Source organism: Daucus carota, chromosome 5 (genome assembly GCF_001625215.2).
Source record: "Daucus carota subsp. sativus chromosome 5, DH1 v3.0, whole genome shotgun sequence".
In the NCBI taxonomy this organism is placed as follows: Eukaryota; Viridiplantae; Streptophyta; class Magnoliopsida; order Apiales; family Apiaceae; genus Daucus; species Daucus carota.
In genome coordinates this window covers 18368181-18388730 of record NC_030385.2, presented here as the reverse complement: position 1 = coordinate 18388730, position 20550 = coordinate 18368181, and the positions used below count along the sequence as shown (strand labels likewise).

General features: G+C 34.4%; 2 protein-coding genes across 5 annotated transcripts; both read right to left on the bottom strand.

The window, feature by feature from the left end:
- Nucleotides 1-241: 241 nt before the first annotated feature.
- On the bottom strand, nt 242-2212 carry LOC108221907 (uncharacterized). The gene is made up of 4 exons (XM_064092875.1): nt 1765-2212; nt 908-1540; nt 664-807; nt 242-588 (listed from the first exon to the last, which is right to left on the bottom strand). Exons 2-4 carry the CDS (start codon nt 1097-1099, stop codon nt 313-315), a joined length of 612 nt encoding a protein of 203 aa, XP_063948945.1. The 5' UTR covers nt 1100-1540; nt 1765-2212; the 3' UTR covers nt 242-312.
- Nucleotides 2213-8490: 6278 nt separating this feature from the next.
- On the bottom strand, nt 8491-18894 carry LOC108221895 (uncharacterized). Of its 4 annotated transcripts, none has more exons than XM_064093229.1 (5): nt 17920-18890; nt 17541-17678; nt 9000-9239; nt 8783-8899; nt 8491-8659 (listed from the first exon to the last, which is right to left on the bottom strand). In XM_064093229.1, the coding sequence occupies exons 1-4, from the start codon at nt 18796-18798 to the stop codon at nt 8789-8791; spliced, it is 1368 nt and encodes a 455-aa protein (XP_063949299.1). In that variant the 5' UTR covers nt 18799-18890; the 3' UTR covers nt 8491-8659; nt 8783-8788. The 4 variants fall into 4 exon arrangements, with proteins under 4 accessions (XP_063949299.1, XP_063949300.1, XP_063949302.1 ...); XM_064093230.1 differs by having other exon boundaries at nt 8491-8652; XM_064093232.1 differs by lacking the exon at nt 9000-9239 and adding an exon at nt 11070-11309 and having other exon boundaries at nt 8491-8899; nt 17920-18894.
- Between the last annotated feature and the right edge of the window lie 1656 nt (nt 18895-20550).

The window sequence follows — 20550 nt, the reverse complement described above, 5'->3', positions numbered from 1 at the left end:
ACAAGGTTGATGTTGAAGGGAAGTGATAATAGACTGATATTGTAAAATGATTTGCTGCTATGTTTAATAACATGAATGAAAAGCAGTCGGTTGAATATAGTTCAATAACTGAATATTTCCATAGATATGTTGCGAAGCAAATGATTCAAATACATAATTGTCCCAAAAGCTAACCACTTAAATACATCATTGTACCAAAAGTTAACCAAGTATCATAAACAAGCACTGAGATAACTGGCAGTACATAGTTGTAATGTGCAAAATAACTGACGTAAACAAAGTCTGAGAAACTTAATACATAGTAGAGAATGATCAAGCTTTCTTGCCAACTGAATATTTCCTTATCACTGCAGCCTTCTGTAGATTCCTCAAAGAAGTGAAGGTCTTTTTCTTTCCAACATAGGATGCTTCTACACCCAGAGGTCCAACTTTGGCTGGAGGTTTAAATGGTCTAGCAGTACCTCCATGTGTGGTTCCTGTAATGCTTGAATTAACTGTAGGGTTGCTAGTATTGTCCATTTGGTGTGTGGTTTGAGATCCTTGACTTTCAACCACTTTTTCTTTCCTTTTGTTCCTCTCATCAAGTTGCTGAAAATAAATACATGTGAGAGAGGTGAATATTTACAGCAAATTACATCTAGGTGCATAATTACAGCAAATTACCTTAGCAGTGCATGTCTTGGTATTATGTCCCACCTCCTTGCAGTAATTACATCTAGGTGTTCTTTTGGAATTGTCTAGTCCACCTACTTCTTCCTCACCAACAAAACCCAGCACTTCTTCCATCTCCTTGTCCTGATTGTCAGCCTAAAAATTCAAGCAAATTTTTACTAGTTCAAGAACTCAAGAACTCAAGCATGGTTAGCAGAACACAAGCAAATTACCAGAACTCAAGCAAATTACATACCTTCTGTTTCTTTTTGCAAGTTCTTGAATTGTGACCATATTGTTGACAGATTCCACATCTTAAGCTAGTTCCCTTTCTCTTTAACATTGTGGGGTCAGAAGCTCTTGCCTCAACTGTGAAATCATTTTTTTTACTTCTATTTTTTTTAGGCCTCCCAGGAGCCCTTCTTAAAAAAAATACACGCGCAAGCATGAAAGCACGGTATACCTGTAAGTTGCCACTTTCGACAAGCACACTCTCTCATTTCACCAACCCTTCTCTCTCTCTCATCAAGTTCAAATTGAGTAAAAGAGAAGTCTTGAAACTCTTGGAAGCTTAGATTTGTAACAGTGACATACAAGTGTAAAATATGAGAATAACAAACTAACATTGCATCAAAATGTTCGACATCACCATCTGTTTCAAGCAGCATCACATTTGTATTATGGAGTCTGGTCTGAGGCAAGTGATACCAAATCGAATAAAACCCCTTCTCCAGTCCTAACTCTTGCATTATTTCATCCAACACAACAATGTTCTGCTCTTCCTTAGGAATGTAGTCAACATAGGTATACTTTCCACCATTATATTTTTCAAAGCTTTCATCAAAATCACCTCCATAATGTATCTTTAAACTATAGAATCGAGGACCCACTACAGTATGAAGCAATACAAAAAAGGAATAAAATAAATTAGGGACCACTGCCATTAATATAATACCAATTAAAGAACCCTAACATCAATATACTACCAATTACAGAACCCTAATTCACATTACTTTATTCAGATTCGAAAAACATAAAGGGACCACCATTAACATATGCATGCATATATCACCAGGAACATACTACCACTAAAAGGGTGCTCGAAATCATTACCTAACTCATTGACGACTTCATAAACTGGTAACCCATCATCATCCGGGACTCCATTCTTCAGCTCTCTGAATCTCCCTTTCATGCTTGTAATCGGGTTTTAGCTCAATTCGCTTTTCTCTGTAATTTGGTGTGTGTGATCGGGTTTTTAGGTTTAAGTTTTGATGTAATAAGGGAGGGGTAACGACAGCAGGGTTTTTGTGTGTAAAATGACTTAATACCCTCCTTTGACTAACGTTAACAGTCAAGATTTAACGGAAACAAGCTTGAGGGGTGTTTAGTGTAGCGCGCTGAATAGTATAGGGCTGCAAAGTGTATTATCCGAAACTATTAGGTGCAATGTGCATTTTGTCCAAAGTTAAGGGGTGCAAATTGCATATAACTCTAGTAGTAACTACAAAACTTGTAGTAAAATAGAATCGTCAACAAGTCTAAAACTCCTGTTGTATAACATTTCGACAAGTCACAATACTCTCTTCGTCCCAAAAAAATGTCCCTTTGACTTTTGTTGAGTCAAGTTGACTATATTTTGACTCAAATTAATATATATATATATATATATATATATATATATATATATATATATATTTATATATATTTATATATATATAATTGTAAAAGTAAAAAAAAATTATACTATTGAAATGTATATTTAGTCTATTTTAAAATGTAACTTTCTGTTTTGTGAAATAATAAACAAATATTTTGTTATTACAATCAAAGATCGATCCATTTAGCTTGTTGAAAACCGAACATGATATGTAATTTGAGACGGAGGGAGAATAGTTCATGCCAAAAAAGCAAAGTCTTGAGGTGACCAAGTGTCAAATTGCTCAGCTTTTGGTTATTGTGAAACAGTTTATAGCAAAAAGGTTCCGATATAACATGAGAACTAGTTAAATCCAGACTTAGAAGGCCCGTGACACATCTTACAGCAGTTGAAAACATTATTAGTATAAATATTGCTACTCGTAGCAGGGGTTCCTGTTGAAAAACTGAGTTAGACAAATGAAACAGAAGTATTGTATTATAAATTCCGACCAAAAAATGTGGGAGATTAAAATATATATTCTACATTAACGTGTATCTGGGAGGCACACCCAAATAAACTCCACATTACTAGTAAAAAGCAAGCATGTTGATATATCAAAAGTTTACATTTCCGATAAACACGTAGAATAACATTCAAGAATGGTGTCGTCAATCCGTACAACTACCCTCTCCATCCTCTCTTCTTCCTCTAAATCTGTACGTACATAACAATCATAAAAAACTTAGTACTAGTATTTAAATCATATGGCAGTGGATGATTTATGATATAAGACGTAAGATACTAAGATTAGAGAGACATGGATGATTTGCACAGATTTTTGTTGACCCGTCAGGTTACTTGACAATATTATATAATTATATTTCTTCATAACTAATTAAATATTGGCCTGATTAAATGCTAGTACTCCCTCCGTCCCTATTTATCTGTCCACTTTAGAAGTAAAAACTTATCCCTATTTATCTGTCCATTTATATAACTAAAGCAAAAAATTTCATTTTTACTCTTATTTATGTTTTCAACGTGATAAACATGTTAGTTTAATGCCAATAACTCATCTAAAAACGTGAAGAGTCTTTGATTTTATTCTTCTAGCTATAAATATCATGACTATTACTCACTGATTCATTAAATTTGTATTGAATAATGAAGTAAGCCCACCAATTTTTCCTACCATTAAGGCATTAAATAAGGGTATTGCTAGAAGTTTCTTATCAAACTTAAATTTTCTTAATATATGTGAAAATATTAAAAATGGACAGATAAATAGGGACGGAGAGTAGTATAATAGTAGTATATACTAACCACATGCCTATGCCACACTCCCGTTTTATTACAGACTTCGTTAGGTGAAGTTCCACGAAATTTCTTTCACTTCGAATTATAGTACTAATTAAACATCATTCTCTATCCGTACGTGCATGCCAACTTTTATATACTCCCTCTTTATTTCTGGTGTATAAATATAACTATATAAGATAGAACTTCATTTCATATATATATCATTATAAAATTACTTCTCGGCTTCCTCTCATTTCTGGTTTACTTAAAATACAGATTCATAATTTTTTTTGAAACTTATCTTATTCTGTATAAAATTTTAAACATTAAAAGTCGAAGAAAAAAGGAATTGTTCTCCTAATTTAATTATACTCCCTCCGTTTCTTTTTTCTTTTCCTGTTTGTGATGTCGGTACTGTTCATAACATGAGACAAATTATTAATTTACTTCTGATCTATAAAACTAAATATAGTCATGAGTGATCTTGTTAGATTCGTATTCACAAGTATTTTAATACGGTGAAGTTTTTATATTTAATGCTACTACGAAATGAAAGATATTAACGATCAAAAATGTGTGTTGGCAAACGTGAAAAGTATAAACATGAAAAGTATTTAGAGACGGAGGGAGTACATAAGAAGATGGACTTAGGTTTCCTATCAGTAAATGTATTTAGTAATATGAAGAATAATTAATTTTAGTATAACAAATTTATTTGAAGAAATCCTCCTTAAATTAAAGTAGTTGTCCTATTTGAGGTGGGACATTTTGTTGCAATAATTTAATAGACAAAATTGAAGTCGTACCATCCGTACGCAGCTGGCATGCATTGCATCTGATATGCATCACTGCAAGTATGAAAAACCTAGCTAGTTTGCAAATATTAATGCTGAATCCTGGGTCCGTGTGGTTTTCAGACCATAATATTGTGCCAGCTCGCATATACGTACGTAGGAGTTAGGACCGAGTTATATATTGAATATTTAAGTTGATATTGAAGATTATGGTGGTGTTTGGTTGCCCAGTATAAGTCGACTTCTGGGCTTATAAGTTATAAGTACTTATTTTGTACCGTTTGTGTAAAAAGTTAAGAAGCACTTAAAAGAAGTTAGGATTGCTAGCTTTTATTTCAGGACTTCTGCTTATTTCCCAAACAGTTTAATCACTTATAAGTTTTAACTTGCTTTTGACTTCTACTTCACTTTTTTATTTTAAGCAAAAAGCACTTATTTTAAGCTCAGCCAAACGCCCCTATATTCCCTCTGTCGCAATTTATTTGAAATACTTTCTTATTTGTGCATGGATGTTCAAAAAGAATACATTCTCTATTTAAAATATTTTTTTTAAGATTATTACAACCGTATATTGATAAACTACACTCATTTGATATTTACTAATTCTCTTTTTGTGGTTAAAAATAAGTCAAGGATCATTTCTTAAAAACCACGCCACTAAAACAAGCTCGAACAAAATGGGACCGAGGGAGGTTGCCAAAGCTCAGAGATGATTCCATGCCGTAACAGTAGCGTCAAGGGGATATGGGTTGAAGTTCTATTTGTTGTGGATACTGGAAGAGTGAATCTTATACAGTAGTACAGTACTAATTACATGATAATGTAGGAGTATGATGAGGCAATACCCATGTGGGCAAGCTCAATGAACCATCCATCAGTAGTTTCCAGGAAACTAAGAGAGAAGAATGGTTAGAGTAGCTAGTTTCCAGGAAAAAGAAACCATATCCAAAGGGTGGCACAAATAGATAATGCTTTGCAGACAACATAATCTTGGAGGAGGAGAGAGCTTGTTGACTCAATCTCTTACATGTATATTTGTTTTTTCGGTTTTTCTATGGTGTGCTCATGGACACACAATAAGCACAAAATTTGATAGTTTTTCTTTGTTTTGATTGGCTTACACCCCTTTAATAATATGGCTCCTTCTGCATTCACATCAACCTCACCAATCAAAACACACCAAATTTATGAGTTTCCATGCTTAGCATGTGGTCATGGACACACTCTAGCAGTGGCGGAACCAGGATTAATTTCGACCCCGGGCTAAACTACAACTGAACTCTACGATTTTGCATAATTTGATAGCGTTGTAAGATAATTTCGTCGTCAATGTATCTAAATATGACCTTCTCGATGTAAACCAGCATGCTATCGTTCAACCACTCATCCCCATCTTGTTACGCAAATAAGTCTTAAGTATTTTCATTACAGAAAACACTCTTTCAACAGTAGCTGTTGCGACAGTTAAAATTAAAGCTAACCCAGTGAGACGGTAAACCAAAGGATAAGCTGTATTTCTATGTGTTCCGACCATCTTAATAGCAAGCTCTGCAATATTTTGAAACTCAGAGAAACTATTATCATTTTGCACATCATAAATGAAATTATCCAGCTGATTTGTTAACAAAACTTGGTCCATTTCAGAGAAATGTAATTTCAATTTGAGCTAATTTTTTTTATATATAATCATTTTTAAATTTGTCCCCGGGCTAAAAAGTTGAAAAAATATATATTTTACTTATTATTATTTTCTCAACCGGGGCTGGCGCCGGGGCTAGCCCCCCCTGGTTCCGCCCCTGCACTCTAGACAAACCCTTGTTTTTTTATTATTTCATACACAATGCTACACTAGTTATGTACACACGTGGGAAACCAAGCTGTTCTATTTATATCATCTCGATCATGTCCCTGTGCTACGGCTGCACATTTTAACAAAGGTTAAATGGTGCGTTGGCAACTCAACTGACTGGAAATTTGTAACGGGTCATCCAATTATCGATGATGAATGTCTGTCTACCAGGAGGGCTGTAAAAGGCATTTAAAATTGTGAAGGATATGGTATTTCAATCAACTAGTAAAATTTGGTGTTTTTTTTCGTTTGGATGGCGCTCAATATTTGACAACACAAGCAAATGAGTGTTTTAGAAATGATTTATCTTGACTCAGAGTTCACTCAATCGATGGAAAACACAAAAGATAAAGTAGAGATACGTGTGGTGGCTTACTCTATTCACAAGGATGCAAGTAATATACTCTTGTATATAGTACAGATAATAATAATTGTATAAAATACATCTATTTATAAATTTTTTAATATTAATATATGTTATTGATAGTGTTTCTTTTTTTGTTTATTTTCTAACTATTATTATTGTATTTTTTATAAATTTTTATATATATAATAAAAAAATTATATTTATCTTATATCAGTGTTACACGATCACTTATGTTGTTTTATAATACATCACTGGTGGTATTTCTGGTGTTTGAAACTTTTTAATAATGCAGGAATAAGGTACCTCCACGTATTGTAGATGAGGAGAGTTTTTTAATACTACAAATATTTTTCCCCTTTTTAAACAAGGTGATTTATGAATGACCAAAAAATATAAAAAAGATTCTGAAAAAATGGCGTTGAATACCTCTAACACGCCGCATCATGTACCGTTCAGTTATAAGGATAAAACGCTACACGATATAGCGTTCTAAAAGATAGCATTATAAGAGTGATTTTACCTGGACTTGGGCTTGAAACTCTAGATAAAGTAACATCTTAACCTACAAGTTATATCATTTAGAGTTAAATTTCTAAGATTTAGATGTATTTTTCTTATGGTCTTGGGCTAAATAAGAAATAAACACTACTCCCTCTGTTTCTATTTACTTTTCCCGTTTGAAATGTTGGGACTGTTCATATCATGAGACAAATTACTAATTTACGTCTAATCTATAATACTAAATATAGTCACGAGTGATCTTGTTGGATTCGTATTCACGAGTACTTTAATACGGTGAAGTTTTTATATTTAATACTAATACGAAATTAAAGATATTAACGATCAAAAGTACGTGTTGGCAAACGTGATAAAGGCAAACAGTATTAAGAGACGGAGGGAGTAGCGTTTTAAAAAAAAACATAAGTCGCATTTGGAAGTTAAAAGGTTTGGGATAAATTAGAGATATAGGGTGTTTTAGAGTTTTGACCATTTCAATCTGCTAATGTTGGTGTTTGATAGTTAGCAGTTGAAATAGAGGTTTGAGCTCAAAAAGCTAATTTTTAAAAAATTATTTTGAAAAGCTTTTCGGGTTAGAGTTTGTGGTATGCGTTTCAAACACCTATTTACCAAAAAGTTTTCCAAAAAACCGCTAATTCAATCTGCTAGTCAAAACATCTATTTCAATCAGTTGGTCAAAACATCTATTTCAATTCAATCCGCTAACAGCTAACCGTTAATTCTGAAACAGGACCATGAACATTACACGAAGTAACATTAAAAAGTGATATTTAAGATCATATTTTCCGGAATTGATATTTAGAGCATTGTTGCTTAACGTTGTGATACTCGGAAGTCGGAACCAATGCCCAAAAAAACATAATAAAACAAATATAAAAATATTGTAATATGTTTGCTTATTATAGGACCATAATTCTGTCAGCAAAGGTTGAAAGTTTCTCCTTTTCCGGTGTTTTCTTATCCACAGCCTGTCGAGAAATACGGGTTTCACCTCTTGTCCTGCCTTGAATTTGTATCACTATATTTTACTTTGACCCTAAAATTCTACAACTGCAACTCAAGTCAGCATTCTGCCTATGACTCTATACACGTATAAAACCAGCTGTATCATTTGCATAACTATATACTCCCTCCGTCCCATTTTAACTGCTTTTGACTTTTTTACACGTATTTTAAGATGTTAAAAAAATCACATCTAAACATAATAATTTTTTATAAAATTTATATCAAATAAAGTTTAGAACCTAAACTTTTATTTGATATAAGAATTGAATTATTTTATTAAGTGTAGATATTATTTTTTTACATCTCAATATACGTGCTAGAAAGTCAAACATCAGTTAAAATGAGACAGAGGGAGTACAAGATATTAAGATGAACACATAGTATCTTATATCTCCATAATGCATAAAACCAAAGGAAAGCTTTAGGAAGCTCACCAAGCCAACTTCACTGTTTCACCAAGAACAAGGAAAAAACCCCTTCATCCCCAACATCCATTGAGCGTCGGTACCCGATACAACTGAATTCACTGTATGCTAATACAATTGACAATCAAATATTATAACACTCTATTACTTTCAATTACAAGTAGAGTTTCCATAGAAGTGATATCACTAATGAAATTACAAATGTGACATATAAGTCAAGTGTAACCAAACCTGTAATCAAGATTCTCTGGATATTGCATTTTCAGTAACCCCTTCGAACGAACTCAATGCTTTCATAATCGATTCATATACCTTAATTCCTTCCAAATACACAGAAGCCTCCAAGTACTGGAAAGTTTATATTTGGAGAGGCAAATAAGTCAGCAATATTTAAGAGCCTGAGTAGTACAAAAACATATACTGCGATGGTTTGCAAAATTTGTCTGACCTCATTATGGTCATGAAGTAAGATGGGAGTATTCTTCATAGGGGAGAAACCAAGAGTAGGGATTCCCATCTGCCTCATGAATCGAGCATCAGTAGTAGAAGATAAGATCTCCGGCTTTCCGAGTTTGCCACCAGTTGCCAAGACAGCTTCCTTGAAAACAGGCCACCAGGGATTGGAATTGTTTGTGGATGTCATCATGGGGCGGCCAGTAAAATCTTTAAGCGGCCCTTTCTGCGTAATCTGGTGTATCGCATAATTAATTTCTAGTATTACTAGAAGCAAGAAAAATAAAAACATCATTTCTGAGATACAAGTAATATCATCTCAGATTGTTTACTGAGTTTGTTAGACTCCCACTCTCCTAGAGGGGAAGAAGTGTATATATGATGGACAAAACAAAGAAAATAAAATAAATTGTATAATGGTAAATATTGTGGAATGAAAGCACATGGTAATATCTGACACTCACGAGGCATTCTAAAACCAGATCTTCTAACACCTCGTCAGAATTATTCTGGTCTCACCAACTAAACCACAGAGCATAAAACGAGATCCGTACATATAAAGCTCCTCCACATTATCCCTACTTGTCCACGACATGATCCAAGAAACACCAAAAGTGAGACATAGTGGAACTCTAGTATCTATGGAAACGGAGCAAAGAGCATGAAATCAAAAACTTCATTACAGTCTTGCCAATATCCTACATTAATCTAGAGTATGTCAACGACACTTGCTATTTCTGGAGCACTTATAGCAACATACAGAACTCAGAAAATCCTTACTATCATAATTACTCAAGTTTGCCTCTTTTCGCATTATACCTCAACCCTTTACAAAAGAAAGTAGTGAGTGCTACAGGACAGTACACAAAGTTGAGTGACAATTGAGTGTGCAAACTGTTGAAAGAAGTTACAGGATAGGGGGCTAGAGTGCACTCATTTATGTTGCATGCTAAGTTCTTACAGTCGCAGGGCACTTTGTTACTACTGAAAACCCATGACCATATTGTCCAATGCACGGAGATGTCTGAGAAATCCAGATATCCGGTTCTCCCCCATATCTGCGCATTCTTGCTTATCGCTTCTGCTTTCTTCTGGAGTGTGCAGATATATGTTAGCGAAAATTGTAAAATTCCAATATTCCACTTGATATATCTAAAGTCCTTCGCGAAATATAGGATTCACTTTACCTATTATTCTGATTTCAGTCTCTTCGAATTTTACTTGAACCAAGAGGTTTAGTACTGTAACTGAAGCCACATTCTGCTATGGCTCAGCATACATCTATACTTATAGAAGTTTGAATACAAACACGCAAACACACACATTTTGTCGTGTAATTGCGTATCAATAATGCAAAAACAGAAAATATGTACTAACCAAATGGAAAGCTTTGAAAACCAACTCGAGCCGACCTCACTATTTCACCAAGAAAAAAACTTCAATTCAAGAGTGCAGAGGAAATTTCAAAAGTACGTATATGGTATACCTAGATCGTATATGCCAGCGAAATAATAACATTGGATGAGACTACTACAGAAATGTTCATGAAGATTTGTATTAAATTAAGTTTAAATCTACTGAGACTTATATAATGTTCTTATTAGTTACAGATATTAGGTAAAAATATCTGTAATAAAAGTATCTGTAGTACCATTACCATGTAATCAAAGAATGTTCCACCATGTTTTTGATTAATGATACAACTAAATTCAGTGTACACTGATTCAAATGTCCATTTTTTTGGTCAAAATCAAATATGACTGAAAGCATAAAAGGAATCAGGCTTATTCCACATTGCTGTGATATATGTCCAGCGAAATTACTGCTGTGACGAACTAAAGTGTTATCTAGCTCAGAATCAAAATTCTTTCAAAAATTAAATTTTCAAGAAGTATCCCCCTCAAACGAACTTAATCCTTTCATAATTGATTCGTAGATCTTAATTCCCTCCAGATACACAGAAACCTCCAAGTACTGCAGTTTAAATATAGGAGACAAATATATTAGCTATGGGAGTTTGAGTTGTACATGAACATAAGAGGATGGATTGCAAAATTTGTCTGACCTCATTATGGTCATGAAGTAAGATGGGTGTGTTCTTCATTGGGGAGAAACCAAAAGTGGGGATGCCTATCTGCCTCAGGTATTTAGCATCTGTAGTAGAAGCTAAAATTTCTGGTTTTGCTAGTTTGCCACCAGCTGCTATGACAGCTTGCTCAAAAACAGACCACCAAGGATTGGAACTATTTGTGGGTGTAACTAATGGTCGACCAGTATAATCTCTCAACGGCCCTTTGTGAGTTATCTAGTATATTGAAACTAAGATTAGCAGGAACAATGCAGTGCAGAAATAAATTCCCATTATGATCAGAAGCAAGAAAAAATGATATTACCGGTTAAGTTACCAGATCGAGCTATGATGTTAAGTTACCAATCCATCTAAAACCCTTAAGGTGTTAACGAAAAGGGACTCTACAGAATCTTAAATTATATTCTAATCTTCTCAAAATAGAAGTACTATAATCTTGATTTTTATATCGTGAAAAATAAATTAGACTCTGGGAGGGAAGGATAAAGTATTAACTTGTCTAACAGTAAATCCTATTGAAACAAACCATATGGAGACATTTGATCATGAAAAGCATAATAACCTAATGAGTCAGCTTTACCACATACAGAAACTAAATCTTCCAACTCCTAAGCAGAATCGTTCTAGTCCACTAAACTAAATCAGTATGATCCAAGATACACCAAAGTAAGACATGATAGAGCTGTATAATCTACAGATAATGAACAAAGGGCATGAATAGAATATCGTGCAATACAGTCTTATTGAAATCTTGAATGAGCACCTACACACCTATTGGATTAGATACCAATATAAGGTTTGTAATGGTAGTCTACCTGTGAGTTTGAAACACATGCGAAGGGTTTCAGTGTCTTGTACTGTAGGTGGCAGTTAATGTTCGACCAACTATTTCGGTGCAATTCTAACACACCAAAATAATAACTATAAAAATAAAATAAACACTCGAGCTTGCAAAAAATTTGTGCCTTTTTCTGTGATGGAGAGATGTTCGATTATTAACTCTGTGATATGAGGATTGAGGACCTTTTGTACTTGTGTAGTATCTCATGACGTCAATGTTAGTTTTATATGCTTTGAGGTCAGAGTATAAAGGTAATGAAAGAATGGTACTACGTAGTATTTATGTTGTCGCTTCGGAACTCCAATGACTAAAAGAAAATTGCTAATTTTTTATAAGTTTCCCTTCTCAAACTTTTAATCTAGTTTCCAGAAGCATCTTCGGGTTGCTACAGAAGATTTATGTCAGTGATTCTTTTCGAATAGCTATTCAGATTTGTTGTTATGAATATATTACTTCCCAACTCTTATTATTTCAGAGAGCAGTATGCGTCAAAAAATACTTCTTTGCCTGTGACGACAATGTAGTTTGTGTTTCTCTATACCAGAACTCTACAATTTTGCGCCTCACGAGGGTCAGACTTCGAATGAAATTGAAAAAAGATAGTGGCGGGAGGGAAGAACTGAAAGAAGGAAGGGTCAAGAAAACAGAGTGTAAATTTGGTATAATTAGGTCTGTTATGAGAAAATATGAGCATTTAGATATGTGGCAATGAAACCATGAATACTTATCTACACCAAAACACATATTTCATTCCATTTAATAATCTCATCTCTTTCATTCCTCCCAACCAAATGAAGCATTAGGTTTCTTGTTATTTTGTATCAGATGTTACCTTGTAAATTAAGGTGAATCTATAGAGGCACATTGCTAAGAAAATTTGTGCACAATTATACTAGGTTTGGTTGTAAAAGGCAATGAAAGATGCTCAACTCTGAACTTATACTCGATTACTTTCAAGCAGTCATTTACAAAACCAAAGATTCATCATATTATTATGCAATCGAGCCCTAAATTTTTAAAGATTTAGTTCGGCACCTTTAGAAGTTTTTCTAAGATAATCTTATATATCGACCACAAGAGGCTCTTTCTAGAACTTGAAGGTTGAACCAAAAAACAGGTAGTCACTGATTACCTAGACTATGCAAGAAAATATGATTAACAGCTTGAATCACAACCACAATGGAAAGAAATATACAGTAGAGAAGTATTAGGTAACAGAAAGATACTAAACCAGAAGGATTGACTAAGGTTAATTAACTAATCTCCTTACCGGAGCTTTGGTTGTGTGCTCTATGCTGCAGTAAAAATTAGTTTCTCACATTATCATGTAAAAGGCTTACTTCTCTAGGAGCAAGCGTTGCGCGCCAGGAAGCTATGGACAAGGAGTTTCAGACTGACAATTTAATGACTTCAAACGCCAAAAACAAACATTAATTCATCTACCTCACTCGTTCAAGTCTCTCCTCCCTCTTTTCTACAGCAGTTCTGAAGTTGCTGACATTGTGCAATCCTTGGTATTAATTAATGAGACTTTGCATTTGTGTTTGAGAGTAAGGTGTTTGGAAGCTGCTGGGCTATTAGCGTGGCCCTGGCTCAAGGTGACATTCATGTGTTGCATTCTCAAGGTAGTGGGGTTTGCGGAGGGTTTTAACACCATTAGTATCGTTTCGTTGCTATCTTCTAAATATAAATTTTGGTTATGTTTTTTTTTTGTTATGTTTTTTTGCTCATCTCTCAATTAACCTTAGAAAAAATTCCAACATTAAAAAACTCTCCTCCTTTCCTAACTGTAAGTTTACAACATGAGTTCTCTTACTCTTACATCAAAAAAGTTTCAAAGATTAAAAACACGGGTGAAATGTACTACAAGACAAAAACTCCATCATTATCTTTTTAAGTTGTTATGTAACTCATGCAAGCTAAATAATATTTTTTTATTAATAAAGAAATAAAAAATATGATTTATAATTAGTTAAAAAAAAACTACTATCACTAACACATATTAATATTAGGATATACTTATAAATCGATGTATTCTACTTCAACTGAAATCAACTAAAAAAATTATATAAATAAGCGTGAATCTTCTTACCTCTAAGGTCTTGCGCTCCAAGATAAACATTAAGTTATCATGTAACCGATACGATACAAGATAAATAATATTCTTTTTATTATAAATGAAGAAATAAAAAATATAATTTATAATTAGTTAAAAATAAAAAAAGGTAAAACTACTATCAAACATATACTTATATTAAAAAATACCTATAAATAGAGGATAAAATATAAAAGAAAACATAATCACTTTGTCAATAATATTTAATCAAATTTCAACACATTTTAATTTTTCATATAAAAAATTATAATGATGTTAAAAATTAAATTATAAATATAAATATTTTAATTATACAATCATTTGTGCTTTGCATGGTTTATATATTAAAAAAAAACAAATATAAACTATGAGAGACAGACCCGCATGTCTCATTATAACGTGCTCTAATCAAAAAACAAACCCGAACCATCATATAACTCTTCTTTAACGTATTCTACTTCATGACAAACACAAATCATCATGTAACCCTTTGTAACTCTAACGTTGTCTGCTCTAATACAAACCGGACTCTAATATAAACAAACAAACAAATAAGAAGCCAATACATGATACTCCCTCTGTCTCGGCTAATTTCCTTATCTTGGGAGACAAGGACTTGGCACTCAATTTAAGACTCGTATAAAGTGTAGTTCCAAAAATTATTTTAACTTTTTTCTGTATAGAAATTTAATGTTTAAATATTTATATAAAAAATGAAAATTTTAAAAATAAATTACGAAACTTTATTTTATATGTACCTTAAAATGCGTGTTAAGCAACGAAAAAAAATTGTGAATGAATTAGAGGGACGGGGGGAGTAAATAATATCTTTTTCCTTACAAAATGAAATATTTGATTTGAAATTAAACGGAAAACACATTATCACATATTAATATTAGAAACACATTTACAGATAGATAATAAAAATATTTATTGTTTATACTACCGATTTACAATGTAAAAAGAATATTGTAAAAGCTAAATTTTCAAAAAATAAAATATAATCAGTCGGCTAATATATTTTAATCAAACTTCAAATCATGAATACTAAAATGCCATCAAAATAATGTTAAACATTAAATTACAAATAAAAATTTCAAACTATATACTCGACCGTGCTTCGTGTGAATTTAAAGCTAGTACTATATTAAAGCCAAACATGCAAAAGTTTGGTCGTTGGTTTGTAGTCCTATACAGTGAACTATAACCGTTGGATCATTTACATTGAAATTTTTAATATTTCACTAAGAATCCACTAAAACTATAAGATTCGAATCCCGTTAACAACATATTAAAATCAGTTATTATTTAAACATATATAAAAAAATTATTAACCAGTAATATACACCCGTGCATTACACGGGTTATAGCCTATAGGCTAGTATGTATTATGCTAGGTTTATATATAAAAATGTTGGTAAAACTTGAGTTGCTACACAGAAATTCCTCAACAGTAAAACTCTTGTTGCACCAGTAGGTAGAGGTGGCCAAACGGGCGGATCGGGCGGATCGGGCGGGCCGGGCCGGTTCAACAACGGTTCGGTTTGATTCCAGGAGAACCCGTAACCGGCCCGATTGTACAGACGTGCCGGGCCGGGCCGTGCCGGTCTATCAAAGAGGAGAACCGGAACCGTGAATGATGGGTTTGACGGTTTAGACGGGCTGCGCAGGTTCGCGGGTTGGTGAGTCGATTTAGTATGACGGTTCAAGTTGACTTGGTGTTGGTGAATGGTGGTGTGTGATTTATGCGTAGAGTGAATGTGGACAGAATGTGGCTAGTGTCACAAGACTTAGTTTTGTCTTTTTTATTTTCAATTTCAATTTTTTTTTGTTTTTCTGATAACAAGAGCAAGTGTATATAATTTAATAACTTAGTAAATTTTGATAATTTTAGAAAATTGATAATAAATTTTTATATGATATTAGCTTTTAAATTTATTTTAGTTTAATGTTATTGTTTAAATTAATTTTTAATAAATTGTGAACTAATTAGTATAATTATTACAATTATAAAACTAATGATTATTATATCTTTAATTTAATAGGATTTTTTTATCTTTGTTTTCAAATTTGAAAAACTAACAATTTATACAAAATCAAGTTAAAACTTAAAACTAAAGAATAATCGAATTGTAAAATCAAAATAAAAACTAACACAATCAAAACAAAAACAAACAAAAATAAAAGCAATAGAAATTATAAAACAGGTAAAATAGTTAACATATGTCGGATTTTAAAGACTGGATAACCCCAACTCTGCAAAAAACTGAAACTGACAGACAGGCCGTGCCGGTTAGCGGGCTGTGCCGGTTCGGCGGTTCATTTCGGGTTGGCGGTCCATGCCGGGCCGGTTTATACGGTTCACGGTTTCAGATTTTTAAACCCGTATTCGGCATGTTTATTGTAACGGTTCGTGCCGGTTTTGAACCGGGACGTTAAAACACGTGCCGTGCTGGATAAAATGGCGGTTCGGGCCGGTTCGGGTCGGGCCGAACCTCCCGTTTGGCCAGCTCTACCAGTAGGTAGTCACATTGACTAAGTCATGCATATCTTGTGTCTCCAATTGGTGTTATGTGTGTGAGCTTGGTTGGTTGTTTAAACTCACTTATTACAAGTCTTGACATGATTGAGTACTTTTTTTTTACTTTTTTTTTGCTAAATAAGAACATGATTGAGTACTTGGCAACAATAAAACACCTGATTAACTAATCTCCTCACCGGAGCTTTGGAAAGATATATACAGTAGTGAAGGATTAGGTAACAGAAAGATACTAAACCGGAAGGATTGACTAACATTAATTAACTATTCTTCTCACCGGAGCTTTGGTTGTGTGCTCTATGTTGCAGTAAAAAGTAGTTTCTTACATTATACATTATCGTGTAAAAGGTTTACTTCTGTACGGGCAAGCATTGCGCGCCAGGAAGTTGTGGACAAGGAGTTTCAAACTGACAATTTAATGACTATAAACGCCAAAAAACAAACATAATTCATCTACCTCACTCGTTCTAGTCTCTCCTCCCTCTTTTCTACAGCAGTTCTGAAGTTGCTGACATTGTGAAATCCTTCCATACTGCTTGGGTAATAATTAATGAGGTTTTGCATTTGTGGTTGATAGTAAGGTGTTTGGAAGCTGCTGGGCAATTGGGGTGGCCCTGGCTCAAGGTGACATTCATGTGTTGCATTCTTGTGTCTCCAATTGGTGTTATTTGTGTGAGCTTGGTTGGTTGTTCAAACTCACACTTATTACAAGTCTTAACATGATTAAGTACTTGGCAATTATAAAACACCTGATGCTGTACTCCACAAGAGAATTTTTTTTACCTTGTACTGTAATCTAAACAGACATACAACAACCTAATGTATAACCTTATTAAACAACTCAATCCAAAACTATGCAATGATCACACCTCCCCTCATCTTATTCCCTCCTATTCTTAAGATGTTTTAAGGGCAAAGCAAGGATTAGACTCAATAAAACCACATTAAAATAAACAAAAATAAAGTTATCACCTCGTATGTCATATTCCTAATGGCTGGTGCCCATTCCTCAGTAATCCTTCTCTTTAACATATCCGAATCAGCTGTTGGTGGTAATCGTACATCGAACCCTGCTTCTGCCTCAGATGGTTGCATATTCATCACAAATCCCTGCACACATTAAGTTTGTAGATTCTATTAATACAAACAGATCTATCCAAGATTCAAAAACAGCCAGATCAAATAAGCACAATAACTAGACTATGTAGTATAAAAGAGGTTTGATTATACATCCAGTTTTTAACCTTTAAAATTCTATTAAGCATTCACACACAAATCTTTGAATCAGATTTTTTATATACCGGCCCCTTAAGTTTGTTAAGGTATCCTAGCTTATCAAGATAGAACTTACAGTTGGGGAAGGAGTACCCGCTTTCAAATAAACAGGATTCACCGAAATAACTTCAGAAGTCATCTTCAATCCATCCTTAACCAAATCAAACTGATATTCCCTAAATTTGGTCATAAGCTCCACACTCTTCATCAAATTCTCCATAGCACTATTATCGAACAACTTAGACCCATGACCGGGATTCCCTTTGGCCTTGATCACCAAATTCCAAGGTGCTCTATCAGCATAAAACACTCTAAACTCATCATTAATCGAAGTCTGGCCCTCATCCAACATGAACCCAATATTCAGATCCTTAAACTCTTTAGACTCCACAAACTTCATCATCCCATCAAACCCACCAATCTCCTCATCAGGAACATAACTGACATGAATAGTCCTGATGGGCATCTTAAAGTTCGGATCTTTTTGAATATTCCTGAGACTTTCCAAGTATTGCATCCCAATGCACTTATCATCTTGTGCTCCCCGGGCATAAATCTTGCCCTCCGGTGTCAAAGTGGCGGCGAAAGGGTCGTGAATCCACTTGTCGGGCTCAGCAGGGACGGAATCGATGTGGGAATTGAATAGAATGGAAGGTAGAGAAGGGTTTGAGCCAGGGAGAGTCAAGAGGAGGAGGGGTTTGATGTGATGTGGAGAAGATGAGAAAGAGAGAGTTTTAATTTGGAGATTGGGGATGGATTGAGCTTGTTGAGTTAAGAAATTGATGGCAGAAGTGTAATCTGGAGTAGGGTGAGCTGTTTTGATTCTTAGGTAGCGTTGGAATCTAGTTATGGGAGTATCTTGTTCGTTTTGGTGGGCTGTTGCTGATGAGCAGAGAGTGAGTGACACAAGTACTAGGAGGAGGAGAGAAATGAAGAGATGATTCAAGTCAGTCATCGTGTGAGAGCGTCAAATGATCAGTGCCGATTGAGCAAGAGATTAGTGTTTTAACTGCTGCATCGAGGAAGAGGTTCAGCTAGCGTCAACTCAAGTCTAATAATAAAAGGGTCATGTTCCTTGACAATACAATTATTTGACACACAGCTCTCCAGTCGTTGGATTGATGAACCAACGGTCGGGACAAAAGATTAGATTTTTAAGTACCAGCATAAAATAATCGCGGACACTATATCTTCCGCGCTTTTTTACGCGAAACATAGGTGTATCCGCGGTTATTTTTCGCAGACGACCCAGAAAATTTACACGCACTTTTTTTATAACCTAGGTGATCAACACAACTTGTGTTCCACAAAATTTGGAAAGTGTAGAGCTGATTTGTGGTGTTTTGTGGCAAGAATCTCATCCAACTTCCATCTTTGTTTTTGGTAAGCTTAATTTGTTGTAGTGTGTTGTGCATTATTTGTTGTGTTGTAATGGATAAAATGTTTGCAAGATTTGAAGGTAGAAAAAGTTCGAAGAAAACCAAGAATGTTGATGTACATGATGATGTTAAATGTGGTAATGATAGAGATAATATTGAGTATGTTAAAGTTGTTGATAGCGATGGTGAGGAGTTATTTGTTAGTGAACAATTAGATGAAGGTGAGAAATTGTATGATGTTATAGGTAGTATGCATGAAAGTAGTGGTAATTTGCACATAGTGATAATAATGTTGATGGAGATGAGCCTATTAGTATTCCCTACTTGAATCAAAAAATTTCTAATTTACAAGCCGGAAAGAATTTGTTTAGGGCGTATGCTTTAAAGAATGATTTTGCAATTAAGATACACAGAAGCGTGTCAAAGATAAATCCATATATGGTCGAATGTATGTTTGTAACTTAGCGGGAGAAAATCGTGGGAAAAACCTCGTTGAGGACGATGAAATATTGATTGGGAGTCTTAATAGTGTTAACGGAAAACGCCGTAGAGATGTGCTTCCTAGGAGTGGTTGCAAAGTTAGAATGTACATGGTTAATAAGAAAAAAATAAGTCACTGGGAGATAATCGCTTTGGAATTAGAACACAACCACGAAGTTGTGAATCCTTCTAAGATGAGTTTGATAAGACGGGAGAGACATGTGACCGCGGCTCAAAGAAATTTAATCAAGACCTTACATGTTTCGGGTGTCCCACCAAGACAACAAATGAATATTTTTGGTAAAATGCACGGAGGAGCGGAACAAGTAGGTTTTGATAGCCAACATTTAAGAAATGTCTTACGCGATTTTAGAAAGGATAACATGGGAGTAAACGATGCTCAAGCCGGTTTGGATTTGTTGTATCATTTGAAAGAAGAGAGTGGCGGTAAGTTTTTCATCAAGACTCTCCTTGATGACGAACAAAGATTGAAGTGTCTTGTACGGGTCGATCCTGCTCTTTGATGGCCTACAGAAACTTTGGTGATGTGGTTGCGTTTGACACTATATATCGAACTGATAGATATGATATGCCGTTTGTGCCTTTCACCGGAGTCAACCATCACTATCAATCAATACTTTTTGGTTTTGCACTTGTGCGGGATGAATTGAAGACAAATTTTGAGTGGGTTTTGAGTACTTGGCTAGAGGCAATGGAAGGCAAAGAACCCTTGGCTATCATAACCGATAAAGATCAAGCCATGGCCGCAGCTATTGAATCATAAATTCCGAATACATCACATTTGTTATGCTCATGGCACATTAGCAACAAATTCCCCGAGAAACTTG

Bases quoted from the DNA above. Each gene is read 5' to 3' on its own strand.
- LOC108221895 (XM_064093232.1), bottom strand. From the start codon at position 18,798: ATGACTGACTTGAATCATCTCTTCATTTCTCTCCTCCTCCTAGTACTT. The intron at 17,679-17,919 runs GTAAGTTCTATC...TAATGTGTGCAG, and splicing joins CGGGTACTCCTTCCCCAACT to GGATTTGTGATGAATATGCA. The intron at 11,310-17,540 runs GTGATAACTTTA...TCAATATACTAG, and splicing joins TTAGGAATATGACATACGAG to ATAACTCACAAAGGGCCGTT.
- LOC108221907 (XM_064092875.1), bottom strand. From the start codon at position 1,099: ATGCTTGCGCGTGTATTTTTTTTAAGAAGGGCTCCTGGGAGGCCTAAA. The intron at 808-907 runs GTATGTAATTTG...TTGAATTTTTAG, and splicing joins CTTGCAAAAAGAAACAGAAG to GCTGACAATCAGGACAAGGA. The intron at 589-663 runs GTAATTTGCTGT...ATTTATTTTCAG, and splicing joins CCAAGACATGCACTGCTAAG to CAACTTGATGAGAGGAACAA.